Consider the following 27,768-nt stretch of genomic DNA (forward strand, 5'->3'; position numbering starts at 1 on the left):
GGTAGGCCTAGGGTACACCTATGCCCTGGGTACCTAGGGTACACTGTACAGGGGCCAATAAGGTGATCCTATCCAAATGGGTTATGCACCTAAAGTACATAGTATTAATTTAGAGAGAGAACAGCAGGGCTGTGGGTCTGATTAGCAGGCCCACAGCCACATCTAAGTCGAAAACCAGTAAAGCAAAAGCAAAAAGTGGGGGTGAACATAGAAAGCAGACCCTACTCTCCTACAATAGGCATGATGGCCTCCTGCATCTTCATAGTCCCGCACGCGAGACTACATATGCGCCCGCTTCAGGAGTGCTTGGCACGTCAATGGAATCAGACTCAAGGACATTTGACAGACCTAGTGTTGGTGAGCGGTCGGGCATACAACTCTCTGCATTGGTGGAATCCACAAAACCTTTGCAAGGGCCGACCGTTCCAAGAGCCTGTTCCACAAATAATACTGACAGCGGACTCGTCTCTCCAGGGATGGGGAGCTCATGTACTCAATTGCACAGTGCAGGGACTATGGACGACACAGCAAAAGAAGATGCACATCAACCTTCTGGAACTAATGGCAATCTTCCTGGCAATTAAGGCATTCAAAGTACACTTGTGCAACAAAGTCGTGTTGATCCGGACGGACAACATGACTGCCATGTACTACATACAGAAGCAGGGAGGGACACACTCTCCACAGTTGTCTCATCTGGCTCAGAGCATGTGGAGATGGGAAAATCAGAGGAACATGTTCCTCATGGCAGAACACCTCCCGGGCAAAGACAACCAGATGGCGGATCTGCTCAGCAGACACAGCCACCAAATGCACGAGTGGGAGATACATCCATCAGTACTCCAACCGTACTTCCAGCAGTGGGGTCGTCCGGAGATAGACCTATTCGCCACAAGGGAAAACGCTAAATGCCAAAGCTTTGCCGCCAGGTTCCCGCATCCACAGTCGCAGGGCAATGCGATATGGATGAACTGGTCAGGCAGATTTGCGTACGCTTTTCCCCCAGCGCCATTAATACCACTAGTGGCACGCAAACTAAGGCAACACTCAATGACACTCATCCTGGTTGCTCCAATGTGGGCATGCCAGCCATGGTACACCACCTTGCTAGAACTTTCCGTGGTGCCGCATCAAAGACTGCGGCTCACACCCAGACTTTTAACACAGAACCATGGCGAAATTCAGCACCCAGATCCGCAACAGCTGAACCTGGCGATCTGGCTCCTGAAGTCTTAGAGTTTGGCTACCTGAACCTGCCTCCAGAATGTATGACTATCATCAAGGAGGCCAGGAGACCACGACCAGAGCTTGCTATGCGGCTAAATGGAAAAGATTTGTAATTTACTGTAAAAACAATGACATTAATCCGCTCGATGCATCCATTCAGAACATCATCTGTTACCTGTTACACTTATACCGATGCAATCTGGCATACAACTCCATCCGTATACATCTAACCGCAATAGCAGCCTATCTTCAGAACAGGCAGCACCTCTCTTTATTCAGAGTACCTGTCATCAAGGCCTTCTTAGAGGGACTCAAAAGGGTGATTCCTCCAACACACCCACCGGCACCTGTGAGGAACCTCAATGTGGTCCTCACCAGACTGATGGGTCCACCTGTTGAACCTCTACATTCATGTGAGATTCAATTCCTCACCTGGAAAGTAGCTTTCTTAGTGGCAATCACTTCGTTGAGAAGAGTTAGTGAACTCCAGGCACTAACCATTCAAGAGCCATTCATACAGGTTCACGCAAACAGAGTTGTACTACGTACCAACCCCACATTCATGCCTAAAGTAATATCGCAGTTCCACATGAATCAGACTATTGAACTGCCTGTTTTCTTTCCAAATCCAGAAAATGTCGCAGAGAGAATGCTCCATACACTAGATGTAAAGAGGGCCCTCATGTACTATATAGACAGAACAAAGGATTTTAGGAAAGCAAAACAACTGTTCGTTGCCTTTTCTCCACAACACAAGGGCAACACTATTTCCAAAGCAGGGATAGCCAGATGGATCGTTAAATGTATTCAAATTTGTTATGACAAAGCTAAACGCACATTAACAATTCCTCCAAGAGCCCACTCAACACGAAAGTTAGGGGCGTCCATGGCTTTCCTAGGCAACATTCCTTTACAGGAAATATGTCGAGCAGCCACATGGTCCACTATACATACATTTACTAAACACTACTGTGTAGATGTACATTCAAAACAGCAGGCAGCTGTAGGACAGGCTGTTCTCAAGACCCTTTTTCAGACTGCTGCAGCTAACACGGGCAGCTGCCGCTAATGGAGGGACTGCTATATAATCTATGCACAGATATGAATTCAGCAGCCCACATGCCTCGAACCGAATATGCTACTTACCAGTATGCATCTGTTCTTGGCATGTAGGGCTGCTGACATTCATATCGCCCACCCTCCTCCCCGGCGCCTGTAGCGGCAGCAGCACTCAGAATTACTGTATAGCATGGCCATCACTTACTGTATCTACTCCATCACTGCCACAATGGCGAAAAACAATCTGAGGATGGAGAGGATGCCCATGCGCACTGTAGTCCAGGGGAGGAGCCACCTATCTCGTGATACTTCGAAGACTCTTCCAGGACAACAATGTGCAATCATCCGGACCCAACACTAGGCGGCGATCTATGCACAGATATGAATGTCAGCAGCCCTACATGCCAAGAACAGATGCATACTGGTAAGTAGCATATTCGACATGTTGTGTTTTTTTAAATAAATACAGCCCTTTGGATAAATCCAGCTGTTGGCAGACATAGAGGATGGTGCCTCTTGTAGAGCTGACGCGTAGAAGTAACATCTGTGTAGAAAGCTTTATTAGTGACAACCCCAATTGGAAGATGCACCATTGGGATCAAGAAGCGAACTGCCACATACGGCACCTTGCAGTGGAATGCGTACACACACAGCATAGCATCAGAAAGATGGGACACCACCCCATGAACCAGGCACAGCGACACTACAAATGTGAGAACCTCCTGCTGTGCACGTAACAAGCTGCCACCTTCACACAAAATCAGGCAAGACAGCACAAGGGCTCCTCGCTGTCGATGCTTTAGGGAGCCTGGTACCCGTGAAAGCTTGTGGTTACACCAGCAGGGGTCCTCGCTGTCGATGCTTTAGGGTGCCTGGTACCCATGAAAGCTTGTGGTTACAGCAGCAGGGGCTCCTCGCTGTCGATGCTTTAGGGGGCCTGGTACCCGTGAAAGCTTGTGGTTACAGCACAAGGGCGCATCGCTGTCGATGCTTTAGGGAGCCTGGTACCAGTGAAAGCTTGTGGTTACAGCACAAGGGTGCCTCGCTGTCGATGCTTTAGGGTGCCTGGTACCCGTGAAAGCTTGTGGTTACAGCACAAGGGCTCCTCGCTGTCGATGCTTTAGGGTGCCTGGTACCCGTGAAAGCTTGTGGTTACAGCACAAGGGCGCCTCGCTGTCGATGCTTTAGGGTGCCTGGTACCTGTGAAAGCTTGTGGTTACAGCACAAGGGCGCCTCGCTGTCGATGCTTTAGGGTGCCTGGTACTCGTGAAAGCTTGTGGTTACAGCACAAGGGCGCCTCGCTGTCGATGCTTTAGGGTGCCTGGTACCCGTGAAAGCTTGTGGTTACAGAACAAGGGTGCCTCGCTGTCGATGCTTTAGGGTGCCTGGTACCTGTGAAAGCTTGTGGTTACAGCACAAGGGCTCCTCGCTGTCGATGCTTTAGGGTGCCTGGTACCCGTGAAAGCTTGTGGTTACAGCACAAGGGCGCCTCGCTGTCGATGCTTTAGGGTGCCTGGTACCCGTGAAAGCTTGTGGTTACAGCACAAGGGCGCCTCGCTGTCGATGCTTTAGGGTGCCTGGTACCCGTGAAAGCCTGTGGTTACAGCACAAGGGCGCCTCGCTGTCGATGCTTTAGGGTGCCTGGTACCCGTGAAAGCCTGTGGTTACAGCACAAGGGCGCCTCGCTGTCGATGCTTTAGGGTGCCTAGTACCCGTGAAAGCTTGTGGTTACAGCACAAGGGCTCCTCGCTGTCTATGCTTTAGGGTGCCTGGTACCCGTGAAATCTTGTGGTTACAGCACAAGGGTGCCTCGCTGTTGATGCTTTAGGGTGCCTGGTACCCGTGAAAGCTTGTTGTTACAGCACAAGGGTGCCTCTCTGTCGATGCTTTAGGGTGCCTGGTACCCGTGAAAGCTTGTGGTTACAGCAGCAGGGGCTCCTCGCTGTCGATGCTTTAGGGAGCCTGGTACCAGTGAAAGCTTGTGGTTACAGCACAAGGGTGCCTCGCTGTCGATGCTTTAGGTAGCCTGGTACCGGTGAAAGCTTGTGGTTACAGCACAAGGGCGCCTCGCTGTCGATGCTTTAGGGAGCCTGGTACCGGTGAAAGCTTGTGGTTACAGCACAAGGACTCCTCGCTGTCGATGCTTTAGGGTGCCTGGTACCGGTGAAAGCTTGTGGTTACGGCACAAGGGCGCCTCGCTGTCGATGCTTTAGGGTGCCTGGTACCGGTGAAAGCTTGTGGTTACAGCACAAGGGCTCCTCGCTGTCGATGCTTTAGGGTGCCTGGTGCCCGTGAAAGCTTGTGGTTACAGCACAAGGGCTCCTCGCTGTCGATGCTTTAGGGTGCCTGGTACCCGTGAAAGCTTGTGGTTACAGCACAAGGGCGCCTCGCTGTCGATGCTTTAGGGAGCCTGGTACCGGTGAAAGTTTGTGGTTACAGCACAAGGGCGCCTCGCTGTCGATGCTTTAGGGTGCCTGGTGCCCGTGAAAGCTTGTGGTTACAGCACAAGGGCTCCTCGCTGTTGATGCTTTAGGGTGCCTGGTACCCGTGAAAGCTTGTGGTTACAGCACAAGGGCGCCTCGCTGTCGATGCTTTAGGGAGCCTGGTACCGGTGAAAGTTTGTGGTTACAGCACAAGGGCGCCTCGCTGTCGATGCTTTAGGGTTCCTGGTGCCCGTGAAAGCTTGTGGTTACAGCACAAGGGCTCCTCGCTGTCGATGCTTTAGGGTGCCTGGTACCCGTGAAAGCTTGTGGTTACAGCACAAGGGCGCCTCGCTGTCGATGCTTTAGGGAGCCTGGTACCGGTGACAGTTTGTGGTTACAGCACAAGGGCGCCTCGCTGTCGATGCTTTAGGGTGCCTGGTACCCGTGAAAGCTTGTGGTTACAGCATAAGGGCGCCTCGCTGTCGATGCTTTAGGGTGCCTGGTACCGGTGAAAGCTTGTGGTTACAGCACAAGGGCGCCTCGCTGTCGATGCTGTAGGGTGCCTGGTACCGGTGAAAGCTTGTGGTTACAGCACAAGGGCGCCTCGCTGTCGATGCTGTAGGGTGCCTGGTACCGGTGAAAGCTTGTGGTTACAGCACAAGGGCGCCTCGCTGTCGATGCTTTAGGGTGCCTGGTACCGGTGAAAGCTTGTGGTTACAGCAGCAGGGCCTCCAGCAGCATAAACACATTCATCCATTTGCTACGGGCTCTTTATGGTTTCATGTTAACAGAGTCCTCTCGGTAACTAACCCTGACTCAGAATATGACAAGCTTATGTAGTAAAGATATTTAACTCCTAAAAGCACCAGAAGCTTTGACCAGTAATTCAATGAGGACATTCAGCGGCTGCTGTTCATGAGAAATCCTGGCAGGTTTCTGACACTTGTCAGTGAGTGATGCTCTGACATCAGACAGATGCTAGTCTCAGGCGCTGGAGGAGGGATGTCAGTGGGGGAGAAAGTGCTTGGACGCTTTCCTCGCTCAATCAACCCTTGCGCAGTGCTGCCCTCATGAGCTGCAGAATGTTTTGAAGTTGGAGTTAGGGCCCCGTTTGCTAGAACTGCTGCCTAACCGCAGCAGATACCCACCCCTAACCCTATACGCCCATCTCTGATGGTGCAAGCAGGCGCAATACAATGCAGAATTAGTCATAGAAAATATTAGAAGAAGTTCAAATCCTCCAACTGTTAGGGCGTTTGGCTGTGCTGCTGCACTGTGGACGCTGCATCCTCGCAGTGCTCGACGTGCAGTGCAAGCTGATCCGACGGGCTGCTGTAAAGTCCCAAACTCCACTGAACTGCACTAAACAAACGCACAACTCATTTCCTGGCCTGGCCCAAACAAAACCTGTTTTTGCAAGTGAGTTATTTTTTAAAACATTTTTTTTGTTGTTGATAGTTTTGACTTTTGTGGGGCGTTACCACACCACTATTACAAGCTCTTTTCTTGCTGCCTTTATCGGTAGAAATCTGTGCAAAGTAATCTATAAGTATTTTTTTTTTATTGATTTGGACAGTTTTATATGACCCATGGGTGTAAGAGGAATGTACACAGAAAAACCAGTAGCCATTACATGGCATTCTAGTGTCAGCGGGCTAGACAGAGAGAAGTCATAACCCTTTACATTACTGTGGGGTTCTGTTGATGATAAATAAAGAGAGTTGCTTCATTATAGTATCACACAATTGCACCAGGAAGCAACAGTCACCTGAGCCAAAGCATAACAATTACGTCTAGTATCACGGTCTACGACACCGCACAAAAACATTAGTTTGTCCTCTGCACACACTCTGGGGTCTGCACGTCAGCACCAATACAATATAACTGTGGGTTGGTGAGAGGTGGTCCGCATATCAAGCTGTCCAGGCATCCATCCTGATCCAGACCATTATAGTAAGACACTGTTTAGTAAAAGCTTTTTAACCTCATTCTTGACAGTGATGGCCAATGGGTTTGACTGACGTTCTGAAGGGAGTTAGTTCCATATTCTTAGGGCACATCCAGAGAAGGCGCACTTCTTCTTGTTACTGAATCTAAGAGGTTAAAAGTGGAGGAGCTGGTGCTCCGATGGGAGGAGCTGCCTCTTGATATCATGAGCCTTTGTGCTACGTGCAAGGGTGGATCATAACGCAGGGCTTTGTGAGTCAGGCAAGCTATCTTCAGCTGAATTCATGCTTCGAAGGGGAGCCATTGTGAAGATTTGAGCGAGGGTGTGATACGGTTGGAGCATGTCATTCCTGTTATCAGTCTCGCTGCGCTATTGAAGGTTGCCTTGAGTGGTTATCCTCTTAAGGTTGTACTCTCGTAGTCTAGTCTGGCTACGAGTAGGTGTTGGACTGCGATATTGAAGGTTGCCTTGAGTGGTGACCCTCTTAAGGATGTACCCCCGTAGACTAGTCTGGCCTCGAGTAGGTGTTGGACTGTGATACTGAAGGTTGCCTTGAGTGGTGATCCTCTTAAGGTTGTACTCCCGTAGTCTAGTCTGGCCTCGAGTAGGTGTCGGACTGTGATACTGAAGGTTGCCTTGAGTGGTGATCCTCTTAAGGTTGTACTCCCGTGTTCTAGTCTGGCTACGAGTAGGTGTTGGACTGTGATACTAAAGGTTGCCTTGAGTGGTGATCCTCTTAAGGTTGTACTCCCGTAGTCTAGTCTGGCCACGAGTAGGTTTTGGACTGCGATATTGAAGGTTGCCTTGAGTGGTGACCCTCTTCAGGTTGTACCCCCGTAGTCTAGTCTGGCCTCGAGTAGGTGTTGGACTGCGATATTGAAGGTTGCCTTGTGTGGTGATCCTCTTAAGGTTGTACTCACGTAGTCTCGTCTGGCCTCGAGTAGGTGTTGGACTGCGATCTTGAAGTCTGTTGGCGTGGCTAATGGTTTCACCTTCTTCAGGAGGTCGAGATAGAGTAATGCAATGCGTGTGGATGAACTGATGTGTGCCTGCATGTTGAGGTTCTTACCAAGGGTTATTCCAAGGGATTTTGTTGATTGAATGATAACGCATTAATTTTAGGGTGACCAGGTTGTTGACACATTTTTGTATTTGGTGGTGGAAAGATGAGTGGGAGTTCAGTTTGAAATAGTTTCATGCCAGCAGGCACGCCGTTTAGTCGGATGATCTCCTCCAGCGAGGAGCCTCATCCAAGTACAAGTGGGATTAGACTGAGGCACTGCACCCAACCGGCTGTGGGAGGCCACATCAGCTCTGCAGTGCCAAAGGTCTTGCACAGCGATAGTTGGCGACACGCAGCTGTAGTACAGAAGCAGGGAAGGTCTAGAAATCATGAATCGGGCACAGGAAATACTTTTTGCCCATGCCACGACTGTAAAGCAGTGCTATGTGTAATATTACCTTGTCCTGTAATAAACATCTTTTCAGTACAGTATCTCTGAATAACTCATTATATTTGACACAGGTTCTTTTTCACTGGCATGTCATAAACTTAGATACATCTATATTTACTTTAAAGGAGATGTTTCTGGAATGCTGCTTATATATTCTTTAGCAAATGATGTGTTAGAAAATATATAAAAGCAAGGTAGAGAGATTATGAGCATAAAGGTTTTATTGTTTATATTGCACAAGGTTTCATTATCCTTAGAAATTAGCTTCTTTATTCCAGGGCCCAAAGTTCCCACCCCAGCTCCATCCATTGGTATTAACGAGGAGGGGGAGACCTATGCCATCGACATCCAAGAGTATCGGAGAAGAGACATCTTCTACCGCCCTGCAGGTATGTGAACCACCATAAATGTCTTAGACACATTAGTACATTTGTGGACACCCATCTGGTAGATGCTCCACAGATGGCCTGTCATGTTTGTTTCTAAAGTGATACATTGTGAGTTTTGTTATCAAAGGCCTCTCAGACCTAATATCAGGATCTGCTCTTTTTGGTGTAGAAAGTCTTCCACAGTCAGACCATGTTGGAGGTTTAGTAAAGGTGAATTTGTGACCTTTGAGAAATGCAACATCAATACTCAAGTATTGGAAGCTGTTGGGTGGTAATTAGTTCATTGTGCTCTTCAGCCTCCCATGGCTCGGACCGACCTCTCAGTACTGATGTCAAGACAAATGGCTGCCTGCCAAACACAGAGGGCTTTACAGACCACTGATGAGTCTCCAAGACCAGTCCTTAAGGCGTGTCCCACTCGCACACACCCATGTATCCCACCCCTGCTGGAAACGACCACCTCTTCAAGATTCTGCCTCTTCAGCCTCCCGCTGCCCTGCACTCGAACACACCCGGGGCAAATGGGCGGCAATCACCACCCTCAGTGCATTCAGCACTGCTCTAAAGACTCACCCACGAATTGGTTTCTCATCTTGGAATGGACCAAATGTTGCATTTTCTGTAGTTCGAAGCAGTCCCACTGTACACCTGAACCCAGACACCACAAACCAGCAGCCAAACAGTGTAATATGTGTACACCTAGCTATATTTGTATTTGTTCTTTGCTGCATCATCCCTGTCTGCATACCCACTAAATAAAGTGACCCAAGTCCAAAAATGGCTTTGTGTGCCCCTTCTGGAACTCTGTACGGCATTTCTTGTATTTATACTACTGCTGGTCTCTTTGACCTCTAAACGATTAACTTCACATTGCTAGTGAAGCATGAACAGCGGTATGTTTGAGCATTGGCACTAAGGGGGCCTGCAGAAGAAGATGAGTGGGAGGAAGAGTGGAGGAACGGTGTCATTGGTTGAAACTCCAGGCACAGCCACCTCTTCCACTGGGTGTGTTTGAGCATTGGCACTCAGGGGGACTGCAGGAGAAGATGAGTGGGAGGAAGGGTGGAGGAACGGTGTCATTGGTTGAAACTCCAGGCACAGCCACCTCTTGCACTGGGTGTGTTTGAGCGTTGGCACTCAGGGGGACTGCAGGAGAAGATGAGTGGGAGGAAGAGTGGAGGAACGGTGCCATTGCTTGAAACTCCAGGCACAGCCACCTCTTGCACTGGGTGTTTGAGCATTGGCACTCAGGGGGACTGCAGGAGAAGATGAGTGGGAGGAAGAGTGGAGGAACGGTGTCATTGGTTGAAGCTCCAGGCACAGCCACCTCTTGCACTGGGTGTGTTTGAGCATTGGCACTCAGGGGGACTGCAGGAGAAGATGAGTGGGAGGAACGGTGTCATTGGTTGAAACTCCATGCACAGCCACCTCTTACACTGGGTGTGTTTGAGCATTGGCACTCAGGGGGGACTGCAGGAGAAGATGAGTGGGAGGAAGAGTGGAGGAACGGTGTCATTGGTTGAAACTCCAGGCACAGCCACCTCTTGCACTGGGTGTGTTTGAGCATTGGCACTCAGGGGGACTGCAGGAGAAGATGAGTGGGAGGAAGAGTGGAGGAACGGTGCCATTGCTTGAAACTCCAGGCACAGCCACCTCTTGCACTGGGTGTGTTTGAGCATTGGTACTCAGGGGGACTGCAGGAGAAGATGAGTGGAAGGAAGGGTGGAGGAACGGTGTCATTGGTTGAAACTCCAGGCACAGCCACCTCTTGCACTGGGTGTGTTTGAGCATTGGCACTCAGAGGGGACTGCAGGAGAAGATGAGTGGGAGAAAGGGTGGAGGAACGGTGTCATTGGTTGAAGCTCCAGGCACAGCCACCTCTTGCACTGGGTGTGTTTGAGCATTGGCACTCAGGGGGACTGCAGGAGAAGATGAGTGGGAGGAAGAGTGGAGGAACGGTGTCATTGGTTGAAACTCCAGGCACAGCCACCTCTTACACTGGGTGTGTTTGAGCATTGGCACTCAGAGGGGACTGCAGGAGAAGATGAGTGGGAGGAAGAGTGGAGGAACGGTGTCATTGGTTGAAACTCCAGGCACAGCCACCTCTTGCACTGGGTGTTTGAGCATTGGCACTCAGGGGGACTGCAGGAGAAGATGAGTGGAAGGAAGGGTGGAGGAACGGTGTCATTGGTTGGAACTCCAGGCACAGCCACCTCTTCCACTGGGTGTGTTTGAGCATTGGCACTCAGGGGGGACTGCAGGAGAAGATGAGTGGGAGGAAGAGTGGAGGAACGGTGTCATTGGTTGAAACTCCAGGCACAGCCACCTCTTGCACTGGGTGTTTGAGCATTGGCACTCAGGGGGACTGCAGGAGAAGATGAGTGGGAGGAAGAGTGGAGGAACGGTGTCATAGGTTGAAACTCCAGGCACAGCCACCTCTTGCGCTGGGTGTGTTTGAGCATTGGCACTCAGGGGGACTGCAGGAGAAGATGAGTGAGAGGAAGGGTGGAGGAACGGTGTCATTGGTTGAAACTCCAGGCACAGCCACCTCTTCCACTGGGTGTTTGAGCATTGGCACTCAGGGGGGACTGCAGGAGAAGATGAGTGGGAGGAAGGGTGGAGGAACGGTGTCATTGGTTGAAGCTCCAGGCACAGCCACCTCTTCCACTGGGTGTGTTTGAGCATTGGCACTCAGGGGGACTGCAGGAGAAGATGAGTTGAGAAAGACTGGAGGAACGGTGTCATTGGTTGAAACTCCAGGCACAGCCACCTCTTGCACTGGGTGTTTGAGCACTGGTACTCAGGGGGGACTGCAGGAGAAGATGAGTGGGAGGAAGGGTGGAGGAACGGTGTCATTGGTTGAAACTCCAGGCACAGCCACCTCTTGCGCTGGGTGTGTTTGAGCATTGGCACTCAGGGGGACTGCAGGAGAAGATGAGTGGAAGGAAGGGTGGAGGAACGGTGTCATTGGTTGAAACTCCAGGCACAGCCACCTCTTCCACTGGGTGTGTTTGAGCATTGGCACTCAGGGGGACTGCAGGAGAAGATGAGTGGAAGTAAGGGTGGAAGAACGGTGTCATTGGTTGAAACTCCAGGCACAGCCACCTCTTGCACTGGGTGTTTGAGCATTGGCACTCAGGGGGACTGCAGGAGAAGATGAGTGGGAGGAAGGGTGGAGGAACGGTTTCATTGGTTGGAACTCCAGGCACAGCCACCTCTTCCACTGGGTGTGTTTGAGGATTGGCACTCAGGGGGGACTGCAGGAGAAGATGAGTGGGAGGAAGAGTGGAGGAACGGTGTCATTGGTTGAAACTCCAGGCACCGCCACCTCTTGCAGTGGGTGTTTGAGCATTGGCACTCAGGGGGACTGCAGGAGAAGATGAGTGGGAGGAAGAGTGGAGGAACGGTGTCATAGGTTGAAACTCCAGGCACAGCCACCTCTTGCGCTGGGTGTGTTTGAGCATTGGCACTCAGGGGGACTGCAGGAGAAGATGAGTGGGAGGAAGGGTGGAGGAACGGTGTCATTGGTTGAAACTCCAGGCACAGCCACCTCTTCCACTGGGTGTGTTTGAGCATTGGCACTCAGAGGGGACTGCAGTAGAGGATGAGTGGAAGGAAGGGTGGAGGAACGGTGTCATTGGTTGAAACTCCAGGTACAGCCACCTCTTGCACTGGGTGTGTTTGAGCATTGGCACTCAGAGGGGACTGCAGGAGAAGATGAGTGGAAGGAAGGGTGGAGGAACGGTGTCATTGGTTGAAACTCCAGGCACAGCCACCTCTTCCACTGGGTGTGTTTGAGCATTGGCACTCAGGGGGACTGCAGGAGAAGATGAGTGGGAGGAAGAGTGGAGGAACGGTGTCATTGGTTGAAACTCCAGGCACAGCCACCTCTTCCACTGGGTGTTTGAGCATTGGCACTCAGGGGGACTGCAGGAGAAGATGAGTGGAAGGAAGGGTGGAGGAACGGTGTCATTGGTTGAAACTCCAGGCACAGCCACCTCTTCCACTGGGTGTGTTTGAGCATTGGCACTCAGGGGGACTGCAGGAGAAGATGAGTGGAAGGAAGGGTGGAAGAACGGTGTCATTGGTTGAAACTCCAGGTACAGCCACCTCTTGCACTGGGTGTTTGAGCATTGGCACTCAGGGGGACTGCAGGAGAAGATGAGTGGGAGGAAGAGTGGAGGAACGGTGTCATTGGTTGAAACTCCAGGCACAGCCACCTCTTACACTGGGTGTGTTTGAGCATTGGCACTCAGAGGGGACTGCAGGAGAAGATGAGTGGGAGGAAGAGTGGAGGAACGGTGTCATTGGTTGAAACTCCAGGCACAGCCACCTCTTGCACTGGGTGTTTGAGCATTGGCACTCAGGGGGACTGCAGGAGAAGATGAGTGGAAGGAAGGGTGGAGGAACGGTGTCATTGGTTGGAACTCCAGGCACAGCCACCTCTTCCACTGGGTGTGTTTGAGCATTGGCACTCAGGGGGGACTGCAGGAGAAGATGAGTGGGAGGAAGAGTGGAGGAACGGTGTCATTGGTTGAAACTCCAGGCACCGCCACCTCTTGCACTGGGTGTTTGAGCATTGGCACTCAGGGGGACTGCAGGAGAAGATGAGTGGGAGGAAGAGTGGAGGAACGGTGTCATAGGTTGAAACTCCAGGCACAGCCACCTCTTGCGCTGGGTGTGTTTGAGCATTGGCACTCAGGGGGACTGCAGGAGAAGATGAGTGGGAGGAAGGGTGGAGGAACGGTGTCATTGGTTGAAACTCCAGGCACAGCCACCTCTTCCACTGGGTGTGTTTGAGCATTGGCACTCAGAGGGGACTGCAGGAGAAGATGAGTGGAAGGAAGGGTGGAGGAACGGTGTCATTGGTTGAAACTCCAGGTACAGCCACCTCTTGTACTGGGTGTGTTTGAGCATTGGCACTCAGAGGGGACTGCAGGAGAAGATGAGTGGAAGGAAGGGTGGAGGAACGATGTCATTGGTTGAAACTCCAGGCACAGCCACCTCTTCCACTGGGTGTGTTTGAGCATTGGCACTCAAGGGGACTGCAGGAGAAGATGAGTGGGAGGAAGAGTGGAGGAACGGTGTCATTGGTTGAAACACCAGGCACAGCCACCTCTTGCACTGGGTGTGTTTGAGCATTGGCACTCAGAGGGGACTGCAGGAGAAGATGAGTGGGAGGAAGAGTGGAGGAACAGTGTCTTTGGTTGAAACTCCAGACGCAGCCACCTCTTGCACTGGGTGTGTTTGAGCATTGGCACTTAGGGGGACTGCAGGAGAAGATGAGTGGAAGGAAGGGTGGAGGAACGGTGTCATTGGTTGAAACTCCAGGCACAGCCACCTCTTCCACTAGGTGTGTTTGAGCATTGGCACTCAGGGGGACTGCAGGAGAAGATGAGTGGAAGGAAGGGTGGAGGAACGGTGTCATTGGTTGAAACTCCAGGCACAGCCACCTCTTCCACTGGGTGTGTTTGAGCATTGGCACTCAGAGGGGACTGCAGGAGAAGATGAGTGGGAGGAAGAGTGGAGGAACAGTGTCTTTGGTTTAAACTCCATGCACAGCCACCTCTTACACTGGGTGTGTTTGAGCATTGGCACTCAGGAGGACTGCAGGAGAAGATGAGCGGGAGGAAGGGTGGAGGAACGGTGTCATTGGTTGAAACTCCAGGCACAGCCACCTCTTACACTGGGTGTGTTTGAGCATTGGCACTCAGAGGGGACTGCAGGAGAAGATGAGTGGGAGGAAGGGTGGAGGAACGGTGTCATTGATTGAAGCTCCAGGCACAGCCACCTCTTGCACTGGGTGTGTTTGAGCATTGGCACTCAGGGGGACTGCAGGAGAAGATGAGTGGGAGGAAGAGTGGAGGAACGTTGTCATTGGTTGAAACTCCAGGCACAGCCACCTCTTACACTGGGTGTGTTTGAGCATTGGCACTCAGAGGGGACTGCAGGAGAAGATGAGTGGGAGGAAGAGTGGAGGAACGGTGTCATTGGTTGAAACTCCAGGCACAGCCACCTCTTGCACTGGGTGTTTGAGCATTGGCACTCAGGGGGACTGCAGGAGAAGATGAGTGGAAGGAAGGGTGGAGGAACGGTGTCATTGGTTGGAACTCCAGGCACAGCCACCTCTTCCACTGGGTGTGTTTGAGCATTGGCACTCAGGGGGGACTGCAGGAGAAGATGAGTGGGAGGAAGAGTGGAGGAACGGTGTCATTGGTTGAAACTCCAGGCACCGCCACCTCTTGCACTGGGTGTTTGAGCATTGGCACTCAGGGGGACTGCAGGAGAAGATGAGTGGGAGGAAGAGTGGAGGAACGGTGTCATAGGTTGAAACTCCAGGCACAGCCACCTCTTGCGCTGGGTATGTTTGAGCATTGGCACTCAGGGGGACTGCAGGAGAAGATGAGTGAGAGGAAGGGTGGAGGAACGGTGTCATTGGTTGAAACTCCAGGCACAGCCACCTCTTCCACTGGGTGTTTGAGCATTGGCACTCAGGGGGGACTGCAGGAGAAGATGAGTGGGAGGAAGGGTGGAGGAACGGTGTCATTGGTTGAAGCTCTAGGCACAGCCACCTCTTCCACTGGGTGTGTTTGAGCATTGGCACTCAGGGGGACTGCAGGAGAAGATGAGTTGAGAAAGACTGGAGGAACGGTGTCATTGGTTGAAACTCCATGCACAGCCACCTCTTGCACTGGGTGTTTGAGCACTGGTACTCAGGGGGGACTGCAGGAGAAGATGAGTGGGAGGAAGGGTGGAGGAACGGTGTCATTGGTTGAAACTCCAGGTACAGCCACCTCTTGCACTGGGTGTGTTTGAGCATTGGCACTCAGAGGGGACTGCAGGAGAAGATGAGTGGAAGGAAGGGTGGAGGAACGGTGTCATTGGTTGAAACTCCAGGCACAGCCACCTCTTGCACTGGGTGTTTGAGCATTGGCACTCAGGGGGACTGCAGGAGAAGATGAGTGGGAGGAAGAGTGGAGGAACGGTGTCATTGGTTAAAACTCCAGGTACAGCCACCTCTTTCACTGGGTGTGTTTGAGCATTGGCACTCAGGGGGGACTGCAGGAGAAGATGAGTGGAAGGAAGGGTGGAGGAACGGTGTCATTGGTTGAAACTCCAGGCACAGCCACCTCTTCCACTGGGTGTGTTTGAGCATTGGCACTCAGAGGGGACTGCAGGAGAAGATGAGTGGGAGGAAGAGTGGAGGAACAGTGTCTTTGGTTGAAACTCCATGCACAGCCACCTCTTCCACTGGGTGTGTTTGAGCATTGGCACTCAGAGGGGACTGCAGGAGAAGATGAGTGGGAGGAAGAGTGGAGGAACGGTGTCATTGGTTGAAACTCCAGGCACAGCCACCTCTTGCACTGGGTGTTTGAGCATTGGCACTCAGGGGGACTGCAGGAGAAGATGAGTGGGAGGAAGGGTGGAGGAACGGTGTCATTGGTTGAAACTCCAGGCACAGCCACCTCTTGCACTGGGTGTTTGAGCATTGGCACTCAGAGGGGACTGCAGGAGAAGATGAGTGGGAGGAAGAGTGGAGGAACGGTGTCATTGGTTGAAACTCCAGGCGCAGCCACCTCTTGCACTGGGTGTGTTTGAGCATTGGCACTCAGGGGACTGCAGGAGAAGAGTGGGAGGAAGAGTGGAGGAACGGTGTCATTGGTTGAAGCTCCAGGCACAGCCACCTCTTGCACTGGGTGTGTTTGAGCATTGGCACTCAGGGGGGACTGCAGGAGAAGATGAGTGGGAGGAAGAGTGGAGGAACGGTGTCATTGGTTGAAACTCCAGGCGCAGCCACCTCTTCCACTGGGTGTGTTTGAGCATTGGCGCTCAGGGGGGACTGCAGGAGAAGATGAGTGGGAGGAAGAGTGGAGGAACGGTGGGTGTCTTTGGTTGAAACTCCATGCACAGCCACCTCTTCCACTGGGTGTTTGAGCATTGGCACTCAGGGGACTGCAGGAGAAGAGTGGGAGGAAGAGTGGAGGAACGGTGTCATTGGTTGAAACTCCAGGCACAGCCACCTCTTGCACTGGGTGTGTTTGAGCATTGGCACTCAGAGGGGACTGCAGGAGAAGATGAGTGGGAGGAAGAGTGGAGGAACGGTGTCATTGGTTGAAGCTCCAGGCACAGCCACCTCTTGCACTGGGTGTGTTTGAGCATTGGCACTCAGAGGGGACTGCAGGAGAAGATGAGTGGAAGGAAGGGTGGAGGAACGGTGTCTTTGGTTGAAACTCCATGCACAGCCACCTCTTACACTGGGTGTGTTTGAGCATTGGCACTCAGGGGGACTGCAGGAGAAGATGAGTGGGAGGAAGAGTGGAGGAACGGTGTCATTGGTTGAAACTCCAGGCACAGCCACCTCTTGCACTGGGTGTTTGAGCATTGGCACTCAGGGGACTGCAGGAGAAGAGTGGGAGGAAGAGTGGAGGAACGGTGTCATTGGTTGAAACTCCAGGCACAGCCACCTCTTGCACTGGGTGTGTTTGAGCATTGGCACTCAGAGGGGACTGCAGGAGAAGATGAGTGGGAGGAAGAGTGGAGGAACGGTGTCATTGGTTGAAGCTCCAGGCACAGCCACCTCTTCCACTGGGTGTTTGAGCATTGGCACTCAGGGGACTGCAGGAGAAGATGAGTGGGAGGAAGAGTGCAGGAACGGTGTCATTGGTTGAAGCTCCAGGCACAGCCACCTCTTCCACTGGGTGTGTTTGAGCATTGGCACTCAGGGGGGACTGCAGGAGAAGATGAGTGGGAGGAAGGGTGGAGGAACGGTGTCATTGGTTGAAACTCCAGGCACAGCCACCTCTTCCACTGGGTGTGTTTGAGCATTGGCACACAGGGGGGACTGCAGGAGAAGATGAGTGGGAGGAAGAGTGGAGGAACGGTGTCATTGGTTGAAACTCCAGGCACAGCCACCTCTTCCACTGGGTGTGTTTGAGCATTGGCACACAGGGGGGACTGCAGGAGAAGATGAGTGGGAGGAAGAGTGGAGGAACGGTGTCATTGGTTGAAACTCCAGGCACAGCCACCTCTTGCACTGGGTGTTTGAGCATTGGCACTCAGGGGACTGCAGGAGAAGATGAGTGGGAGGAAGAGTGCAGGAACGGTGTCATTGGTTGAAGCTCCAGGCACAGCCACCTCTTGCACTGGGTGTGTTTGAGCATTGGCACTCAGGGGGACTGCAGGAGAAGATGAGTGGGCGGAAGGGTGGAGGAACGGTGTCATTGGTTGAAACTCCAGGCACCGCTACCTCTTGCACTGGGTGTTTGAGGATTGGCACTCAGGGGGTACTGCAGGAGAAGATGAGTGGGAGGAAGAGTGGAGGAACGGCGTCATTGGTTGAAACTCCAGGCACAGCCACCTCTTCCACTGGGTGTGTTTGATCATTGGCACACAGGGGGGACTGCAGGAGAAGATGAGTGGGAGGAAGAGTGGAGGAACGGTGTCATTGGTTGAAACTCCAGGCACAGCCACCTCTTCCACTGGGTGTGTTTGAGCATTGGCACTCAGGGGGACTGCAGGAGAAGATGAGTGGGAGGAAGGGTGGAGGAACGGTGTCATTGGTTGAAACTCCAGGCACAGCCACCTCTTGCGCTGGGTGTGTTTGAGCATTGGCACTCAGGGGGACTGCAGGAGAAGATGAGTGGAAGGAAGGGTGGAGGAACGGTGTCATTGGTTGAAACTCCAGGCACAGCCCCCTCTTGCACTTGGTGTGCTGGAAGGGTGAAATTAAACTGGGAGGTGAAATGAATAGGTTTCTTATCCTCTAATCCTCATTATTTCAAATACCCTTTTCTCATACCAATACTTACTATATGAAGTGACCCATCTGAGCCAATCACAATAAACCCTCCCCTTCATGTCCCTCCGCTGCCCCTCATTTCATATGGGCAATAAAGAGGAAGGAGGCAGCTACACTTCCTGTCGTCGCAAAACCATAAAGGAAGTGACGTTTGAATTGAAGCGATGGGTAGATATTGATGTAAGAAAACAGCATCCAGAGGAATGAGTGTTAAGGGTCAGTAGCGGATTCATTTCCTCCTCAGCCCATCTCTTGTACCACTAGTCCGAGTCCCAGTCATTAATACTTTATTGGATCATAGACATATCATAAAAGTATATGTGCAAACAATACAAAACCACAAATAGAGAATATCATTAAAAAGTGCAGATTAAAATGTTTTTAAAAGGCATAAAACCTCGATAATTCATGAGCCTGTAATAAAAATATGAAGAATCCTAAAAATACTCCAGCAATTTGTCTGGCAAATATAATGAACATGTTTACAAGAGCGTAAGACCCCGACATCTCAAAGCAGAGTTTAAAAGGCCCCTACAGTGTGACATTCTTCCTCCTTGTTCAACAACTGTAAACCACAAAGGGCAGGTCTACATGGCCTCAGGCTGCACTTCCTCAACAAAGGGGTTAAACCCCTTCAAATACATACAACAAAATCTGCAGAAAAAGACAAAGGGCAGCAAAGATTGAGTTGAAAGTCCATTCCTGGGACAAACGCAGGCCCTGTCGTATTGGCTAAAGGGGAAACACAGTTGAGAGCGCGTGAATCCAATCTGAAACGTGTCAGCAGGGCCCTATTGCAGTGTCCGGCAATACTAACTATACACCGTCCAGACCAGGTGATGTTTTGAGCACCATATAGATCCTAATAACGACTTTAAAAGAAATATCGCCTTCTCTCTTTCAGCTCGCCTGTTCACCAAAAAAGCAGATTTTGAAAGACGTGATACAGTCCAAGGTCTATAAAAGCACCTTTCACAAATGTAAGCCTTGATAAATTGAGGATTTGCAGTCATTAATAATACGAAGGTTTAAGCTGGCTTCAGCGTTTAACCAAACCGAAAGCCAGATGGTAAGAGGTGCCAATTTGATAAAATCCTCTCAAAACGGCATACCCAATTCCTCGTGACACACATAGCTGGGGTGGGGGTGGACACCAAAGACGACTGAGTCCATGAGTTTCCTCCAATTACAGAGGACTGATGTTAGTGTAACCCCCAATCTCTGGCCCCGTATGAAGCTACTGGCACATACTGTTGGTTATAGCCCTCACCGTAGGATGAAATGGCGTACTTCCGTTAACCAATGCGATATCAAAGAGGGCACCCACAAGCTGCCTACATTTTCACAACAAATGGAAAGGTTACTACTCCAAGAATACGCAGCATCGAAAACAATCCCCAAGTTGAGAAGATATGTACTCAGTGTAAGCTGTTGCCCCTGATGGTGAAAGTTCTCACGTTTCCAAGTCGAGCAATGAGGCCCGCACACCATGATTTGAGATCATTAGTTTCCAAATCTAAATCGGATATAAAAACAGAGAAAGTTGAGACCAAACGTTCAAAACTCCTCAGAGAATGCGTCAATGATAGACGTGGTCCGTGTAGAGAAGAGCAGGAGTCCGCTTACTATTGACTCTGGGTACATCCGGGTCACTCTGTGCTTAGAAACTTATTCAAGGTATTAATATTGAGAGAGAACAAAATTGGTGCCATTACTGACTCCTGACGGACCCCAAGCTCTAACATGAATGCTGATGGATATTGCCCTCAAGCCCATATCGCACTTTGGCCTCCAGGTGCCTACGGAGGTGCAGCGAAGGAGCATCGAGACAACTCTCACTGAATTGTCCACAACTGAGACCGTTTAACCTAGTCAGACACACAGGATCAGTCCATGAAGGCGAGGAATAGGGGACCAGGCTTGACAACAACGTTTCCCCAAAATTAATTGAAGATTCAGACATTGTTCGACGGTAGCTAGGCCTTTTTGGGACCGAATACCGGTAGCAATTGGTCGCATCAGTATCCTTCATGCATCCTATAATCCTATCAAAAATGACTCTGTCCCAGATTTCACCCATAGATTCAATGAGGAGTTGAATCTATGGGTTGTAAACCGTCCCCTTTGTTAAAAATGGATATCATTATAGATGTCGGCAATTAATTCAGGATACGATGCACAGAGATGTTATTAAAAACAACGCTTCGAAGGACCTTCTCCACTGACAGAGTAAGATAGGGGCCAGAGGCATCAGCTGTAGAAGCAAGAATGCAAGTGTTGTCACTAGGATTATAGTAGTAAATGTCTGAGAAGTGGATGACCCATTGGTCGATGGTAAAATGGGCAACAAATTGGTAGATCTGTCATTACTGCCTCTTATATTACACACCAATATCCAAAAGGACTTAGAATTCTGATTGACACAAGCCGCCAACATTTGATTCCACCTAGATTCTACAAGATCTCTATTTCTCGATTTAATGCCTCCTTATAGAAGATACGGCAAGCACAAGTCAGACTAGCATTTCTCGGTTTTAATTTCAAAGCTTCCCATGAATGGCCTCTAGCAGACCGTATCGAACGTTTGGAGGCAGGTTATCATTTTTGCACACAGGCTTTTTTAGGGTTCTTTATATTGCCTGATTGGTCATGTTGAAAGTTGCGAACAACTGAGTTTCAATAGCCCTGAACGTTGGGCAAAGCTCAAAGTGGCTACTGAACCTCTGAACAAGTGAATTTAATACTCCGTCTGGATCCTTCAATTTCTACGTCAGCCTGCACCCATCAGACAAGGTCGATAAACCTGGTGCAACCCCCAAACTCAAGGCCAATGGGGATGTGATCACTATACAAATTCTCAATCGTGTTACATGAGGACACAAAATCAAAAAGGTTCTGAGACGTGAAAATATAAGTTATCACAGACTGACAACCCGAGCTGAAAAGGTTGGGCCAGAGCCACTCTCATTCGTGTCCATGATATTGACGAGCCCACGCCCCCAAATATAATTAGAGTTCTGAATCCCTCAAATCACCGGAATCCATCACCAAAACATCAACTCCATGGGAGCCACAGTAATTAAAGATGGAGAACGTCCTACCCCCTTTGTAATTTGACATTAAAGTCGCCACAAATAGCCAACGGCACACTCCCACCAGAAGAAGTTGGGGAGAGGAGCTGGCCTAATGGCTAGGGCGCTCGACCTCGATCCTGGGGAACTGGGTTCGCGTCACGGAAATGATGCTGAACATCCTGTGATTCTGGACAAATCACTTAATCTCCCCGTCCCTAACAAAAAATGGATGTGTGTCCTCATGTAACGTAACTGGTGCAATGTAAAGCGCTCTGATACCCGATTCGGTTCAAGTTCGCACTATATAAAACTATATAAATTTTTTTTTTAAAAAGAACATCTAAGGGCGGACATATTACCCACTAGATTGAACAATATTTTGAAATTATGAATATTGGAATTAGAAAAACCACCATTATAATCACCGTTACGATTAGATTGTTCACAGCCCAAGTCGCTTGAAAGAGAACAATATCACTTGTGTTTATAAAAGAGAACCCTTCCTCGGAGCACAGCTTGGCTTTGAAGCCCACAATGTTCAAGCCTGAGATACTCAGGGTTGTAATAGACATACATCCCCGGATGCCACTCTGTGGGTATCTCCCCTCCTTGTAAGAGGTGCCCATGCGGGTCAATCCTGGCTATCCAAGCGCTCCAAGCGTATCAATCTATTGTGTGTGGTAAGCACAGTTCCCTTGGGCAACCTGGTGCACAACCCGTGATTGCCTCCCTAAAGGTAGGCTGCGCCTCTGAGGCCTTATAGAAATAGCCAGGGGGCAACACTTCAATACAAGACTCGTTCCTGGGAACCTGTCTGCACTGTGCACGTAAAGCACGCACAACAGTTGTTCTACGTAAATTAACTACAATACAGTCCACCCCACCCAGAAGTTGTAATCCGAATCATAAACATGAAAGTTACAATTTCGTGATAACCGGTGGATGACTTTGTGTCTCAACTGTTCACCACTTTCATCCAGCAGAACCCAGACGTTTTCCAAAATTAAAGCATAGGGGCGTGCGTCAGGTGGGAGGCTTATACCAATCAGCTTATTAGGAGGGGGGACCAGGTCTGTCACCCTAGCAGACTCGTGATATACACAACCCCTGGCGCCCTCCTATCATTACGAGTCGTGTAAGGGAGGATGAAGAAGCAAAGGGAGGGTTCAGTGGAATGGGTGTAACCAGTCCAATGTCCGATGACTGTCGCCTGCTCTCATGAAGGTCCGCGGTTCCTCCGCCCCAACATTGCCTTTCAAACCACCTCCAGATTCACTGCTTCAATCCTGCCAGTCCGATAGAGAGTGGAGGTAAATGTTCCTCAAGTACTGAACCAAACCTTGAGTAGAGATCGTTAAGCAGGGTATCCTGCGAAGGTGCGAAACTAAGTTGTTCCCCTCGCGTGACTTCAACTTGTTCCTGGGGTTGACAGCCTTTTCTTTTCATTTGGCCATCGGCTCACTTAGGGGGTGGAGGGAGGCAAGACAAACCATTTCCATTCTCGTCCGGCGGCGGACTGTTCTGTGTAGCAGCAGCTTCGCAATCCGTGGATGTGCTGGGACAGTGGGAGAGAGTCTGTGGGAGAGAGTCTGTGGGAGAGAGTCTGTGGGAGAGAGTCTGTGGGAGAGAGTCTGTGGGGGAGAGTCTGTGGGGGAGAGTCTGTGGGGGAGAGTCTGTGGGGGAGAGTCTGTGGGAGAGAGTCTGTGGGAGAGAGTCTGTGGGAGAGGGTCTGTGGGAGAGAGGAGAGAGTCTGTGGGAGAGAGTCTGTGGGGGAGAGTCTGTGGGGGAGAGTCTGTGGGGGAGAGTCTGTGGGGGAGAGTCTGTGGGAGAGAGTCTGTGGGGGAGAGTCTGTGGGGGAGAGTCTGTGGGAGAGAGTCTGTGGGAGAGAGTCTGTGGGAGAGAGGAGAGAGTCTGTGGGAGAGAGTCTGTGGGAGAGAGGAGAGAGTCTGTGGGGGAGAGTCTGTGGGGGAGAGTCTGTGGGGGAGAGTCTGTGGGAGAAAGGAGAGAGTCTGTGGGAGAGAGTCTGTGGGAGAGAGGACATGTTTCCAGCCTCTTCTCTGCCAATTCAACCTCATTTGAGATCACCTCCACCACCCTGGCTGAAAGCTATCAATAGTGGAGCCTTTGGTGCCAGTGACGGCGTGACAACAGTTACGAGGAATTTTGCGCGTACCCACCGTTGGAAAGAGAGAGGCCCAGAACATAAGATAAAGGGCCCATTTTGCAAAATACAAGGAGTAATTGGTCATCCAGGTCATAGAACCTGCTAACATTCTGGAATCAAAGTCCACTGTCCCAAATATAAGCCCCTTTGCACCCAGGGCTTACCATGTGGCCCTGGACACAGAGCCACTCCTTTGCGGAAACGTCCTTCTCTTTCACAGGTAGTGCAGCAGATTCCGTATTTTGACTGCACAACCTGTAGAGCCAGTTGCAGCTTTGCCTGGAAACGGCTCTCATAAAATCCAGGTCCTGGTCCTGTGTTGGAGTTAGATGAGCTTTTTGTGGTTGATTGCAAGTCCATGATTTGGCAGGACTGGCGGACCACTCTCAGACGCTCCGTAACTGGTTTCCCATGATGTTGAATGAACTAACCAGTCACTCTGCTAGGGATCTCTCGGAATCCCCCTGCGGTGCAGGTGAGCAGTAGCTGCTGTCATTACCTTTTTAAAAACCCTTGCAGAGGACGTTAGGCCAAAGGGGAAAACTTGAAATTGTCATGGTTGACCTTCTACACAGAACCTCTAGGATGTTTGATAAGGTGGAAATATAGGTACATGAAAGTAAATTTCTTGAGGTCTAACGTTTGCATCCACCCTCCCAGAGCCACTACTGGAATCACAGTAATAATCTCTTGCCTGGAGGAGCCAAGGCGCCCCTTGGCTCAAACCATAACAAACTCAATAAGGGATGTTAACAAAGGAGCTTAAGAGACCCTTGGAGCATTGTACGCTCATTGACCCCCAACAGTATCTCTGGCACCCTGTCCTACCTACCAGTGGGACAAATGAGAGGGGCTGGAACCTGCCCCATGTATCCAACAAACCCATGGCATACTATACGTTTCACAGGTGTAGAATGATGGATCTTGAAAAACCTGGGACTGGGTTTTCAGTGGTGACTGTCTGTGGAGGCAGACAAAAGAAGCAAGAAATAATGCCCACGTAATAGAGGGTAGGGTTTACTTTAATTGGCTTAGGCCGCGTTGCGTGGTGCCGGGATGGGAGGTGGGTCTCTTGATGTACTAAGTAGTGGTACAAGAAGTGGGTTGAGGGAGTAATTCAGGTTTAAGCCGGGAATAAGAAATGGAAGTTGAAAAGGTTGAGGATGAGCTCTGGTTTGTAACAATCTAAACAAAGGTCACAGTGAACTTAGGCATGACTGACAGAGACTGAAACCATCTTTTCTCCTTGTAATTTTCCGCACTCCTGGTTTATAATCTCAGATGTGCAGGCTTGAGTCATGGCCTGCTGAAGTCTTGAATGAGAAAAGATGTTTGTTTTTCTGTCCTGATCTACAAACTGTAGTGTCAGACAGAATACATGTCATGTTTAAGTGGAAACGGCTGAACAACGCAGGCAGAAGCACGTGTGCCATTCCAACGTAAGTGCAACCACGCTTGCCAGAACCACGCATCTGCCTTAACCACGCATAAGATGGGCGGGGGGAAGAAGAGTGAGCATCAGATGGGGAGCTCCGGACGCGGACAGATGAGTGGGGCTGGGGCCGGTTTGGGGGTGGGTGGAGTAGTTTTTAGGGGTGGGGTCTCTTTTAGAGCTCAGGACGGGGGGTCAGGGTACTTTTGGGAAGGGGGAAAGGGTTTTAGGGCTCAGTGGGGTGGTAGTTTTACGGGCTTGCGATTGGTTTGGGGGAGTTTTTAGGAGTGGGTGATTTTAGGGCTCAGGGTGGGGGGGTCAGGGGAGTTTTTTAAATTGGGGGCAGGGTTTTAGGCCTCAGGGCAGTGGAATAGCTTGAGGCTGTTTTATGCATAGTGCGGGGTAAGTTTTAGGGCTGAGGGCAGGGGGTCTGGTGTCAGGGTCGTTTATGGTGCCTCAGGGCAGTGGAAGGGAAAGAAGGTAGAGGCAAGGTAGGGAGATAGAATTTTAGGGCTTAGGGTGGGAAGGAGGGGTCGGGTAATGGTGATCTTAACTACGCATACCCCTTTCCAGGCATGCATGGTAAAGGAATGCTTGGTTAAGAGGCATTCATGGTGTGGGCTGCATCTAGAGGCATGCATGGTTTAGCCACGGTGCCTTTGTTCATGCAACCCATGTTTAAGACTTGTATGCATATTAGAAATAATGTACAACATGTGTAATGTTTCCCAGAAGCCTGCACTGGTTGCTGCCTTTAGACATTGCCCTCTGCTGCCTCAGGAGGGGTGCGGTGTTGTTGTTTTCTTAGACACAAAGGGCCTCGTTCGAGTTTGGATAATCTGTTGCGATGGAGTACTCTGTCCGCCAGACCACAGGTCTGCCCGCATGATTCCCTGGCGGCTGTACCTTCTGCCTCTTGGAGACGGGGCCTCCTCCAGCTCCGTAGCCGACACAGTGATGCAGCGGAGGACAGGCCTTCGGAGTACTGGCTGTTCCGCTGTGTCGAATGGCCAGTTTTCACTGTCCGCCACCCCTTGGTAAAACCTGCCAGTAAGGGACTGTGAAAACATTTAAATGACCCCCACACCAGGGGAGAAAACGCTCATGGTGTGGGGAGTCATTAGTTTTTGAAAACCAAACTTTTTGCTTTGGGAGTTTGTTTTTGAAAAACTTTGATGAACATCCGTCAGTTTGACGCCAGGTGTATCCCATCCGATGAACGCCAAATGAGGCCCAGAGTCTGTAATGGGCCATCTCTTCCAGTCTCCCGGCCCAGATTTGAAACGTGTTCATGCCTTTTGTCTCACCACAGAGCCACAATCTGCAATCTTTGTAACAGTGCAGAAAATGACATCCATGTGATTTGTTTTTTATGCATGATTGCACGTATTTAAAGTTAATAATATTAATTTAATTATTACAGGTAAAAGAAACATGAAGAGAAAGAGAAATGAAGCAAATTCTTTGCAGAGTAATGATAAATTACCACTGTGTAAACCCACAGCACACAAGTTCAGAGAAAGCTCCGAGCATGGTCTGCATGAGAGGAATCCTTGTCTGCCCCAGATGGAGCCAGGAAGAGAGCGGGACCTGAGAGAGCAGGAAGCTGCGGAATGGCAAAATGGCGCTCACCCACTCACCTTTTCCAGGGTACACCAGGTGACAACCTATGTTCAGAGATCAGTGAGTGACAATAACTGTGAGAGTACACCGCCAGATGCCAGCAGTGTTCCATGCGAGTCGACGTCACTACAAAGTAGCAGAACATATGTGTTTCCTGAAAGTGAACAAACCTGCCTGAGGAAGAGCCGCACTCGACATCAGCGAGAGCTTAAAGGCAAAGAAAGATACACCTGTGCTTTGTGTGGGAAAAGCTTTTCTGCGATGCCAAACCTGGTAAGACATGAACGAATACATACAGGGGAGAGACCCTATCATTGTACTGTATGTGGGAAGAGCTTCAATCGCAAGGAAGTCCTTCTAAGACACCAGACCATGCACACGGGTGAAAAACCATTTCAGTGTCATGTTTGCGGCAAAGGCTTCAATCGGAGGGACCATTACCTTGGACATCAAAAGATGCATAAAAATATGCAACAGTTCTGGCAAACTGATCTGTATTGAACTGTGCGAGGAGAAAAATATTTCAGCACCGGTTAGACTATGAAGTGCTTGGCTCAGCAGGATCCCTAATCACAGTGCAGTTAAAATCACATGGATAATCGGAAAACCAAACTCGAAAAAGGCGTTTGCTGCTAAATATGACAAAAGCATCACACGCGTTACTGGGACCAAATAAGTTGTGTCACCCAGAGACGAGCAGGCCTGAACAGATACAGAGGACTATAACATATAAGAGCCAATCAAAACACAGGGCAAATTATTGAAAGTGGCAATGATTTCAGATGAAACCAGGCATGCAGAGATACCTTTCTAGGCCAACCTAGACTTGCTTGTATCTTCCAATACTGAGACCCTGGACGGGGGCAGCTTTATTCCTGGATAACGGGCACCAGGTAAATCTCAGGCACTAACGTAATCCATAAATAGGTAATGCCTGGGTTAGACCGGTCTATAGGGCAACCAAGGGCCGGTCTTACTGTTCAGTTTATAGGTTTGCTTTTTGGATGTGTGTAGGCTGATTTTATAGTTTGCTGGGACGGTTTTTACTCTTGATTTTCCTGATACTAAAACAAACCTTCTCTGCAGCCATCTCAAATCTATGCTATTTCCATTTCAGACAAACAAGTTGTACAGCTTGCCTTTACTATTCAAAGCTGTCCCAGTTAGCAGACATGT

The 27,768-nt window shown here is 50.3% G+C and overlaps 1 protein-coding gene across 1 annotated transcript in view; it reads left to right on the forward strand.

Moving 5' to 3' along the window:
- LOC146813539 (uncharacterized) overlaps positions 1-27,677 on the forward strand; it is a 140,482-nt gene extending 112,805 nt beyond the window's left edge. Inside the window, exons 8-9 of the mRNA XM_085620302.1 lie at positions 8,390-8,500; positions 26,393-27,677. Of these exons, the coding sequence (XP_085476428.1) occupies positions 8,390-8,500; positions 26,393-27,093 (812 nt within the window). The 3' untranslated portion in view covers positions 27,094-27,677. The remainder of the gene's footprint in view (positions 1-8,389; positions 8,501-26,392) is intronic.
- The last annotated feature ends 91 nt before the right edge of the window (positions 27,678-27,768 follow it).

The sequence above is a fragment of the Triturus cristatus genome, chromosome 7 (genome assembly GCF_964204655.1).
Source record: "Triturus cristatus chromosome 7, aTriCri1.1, whole genome shotgun sequence".
NCBI lineage: Eukaryota > Metazoa > Chordata > Amphibia > Caudata > Salamandridae > Triturus > Triturus cristatus.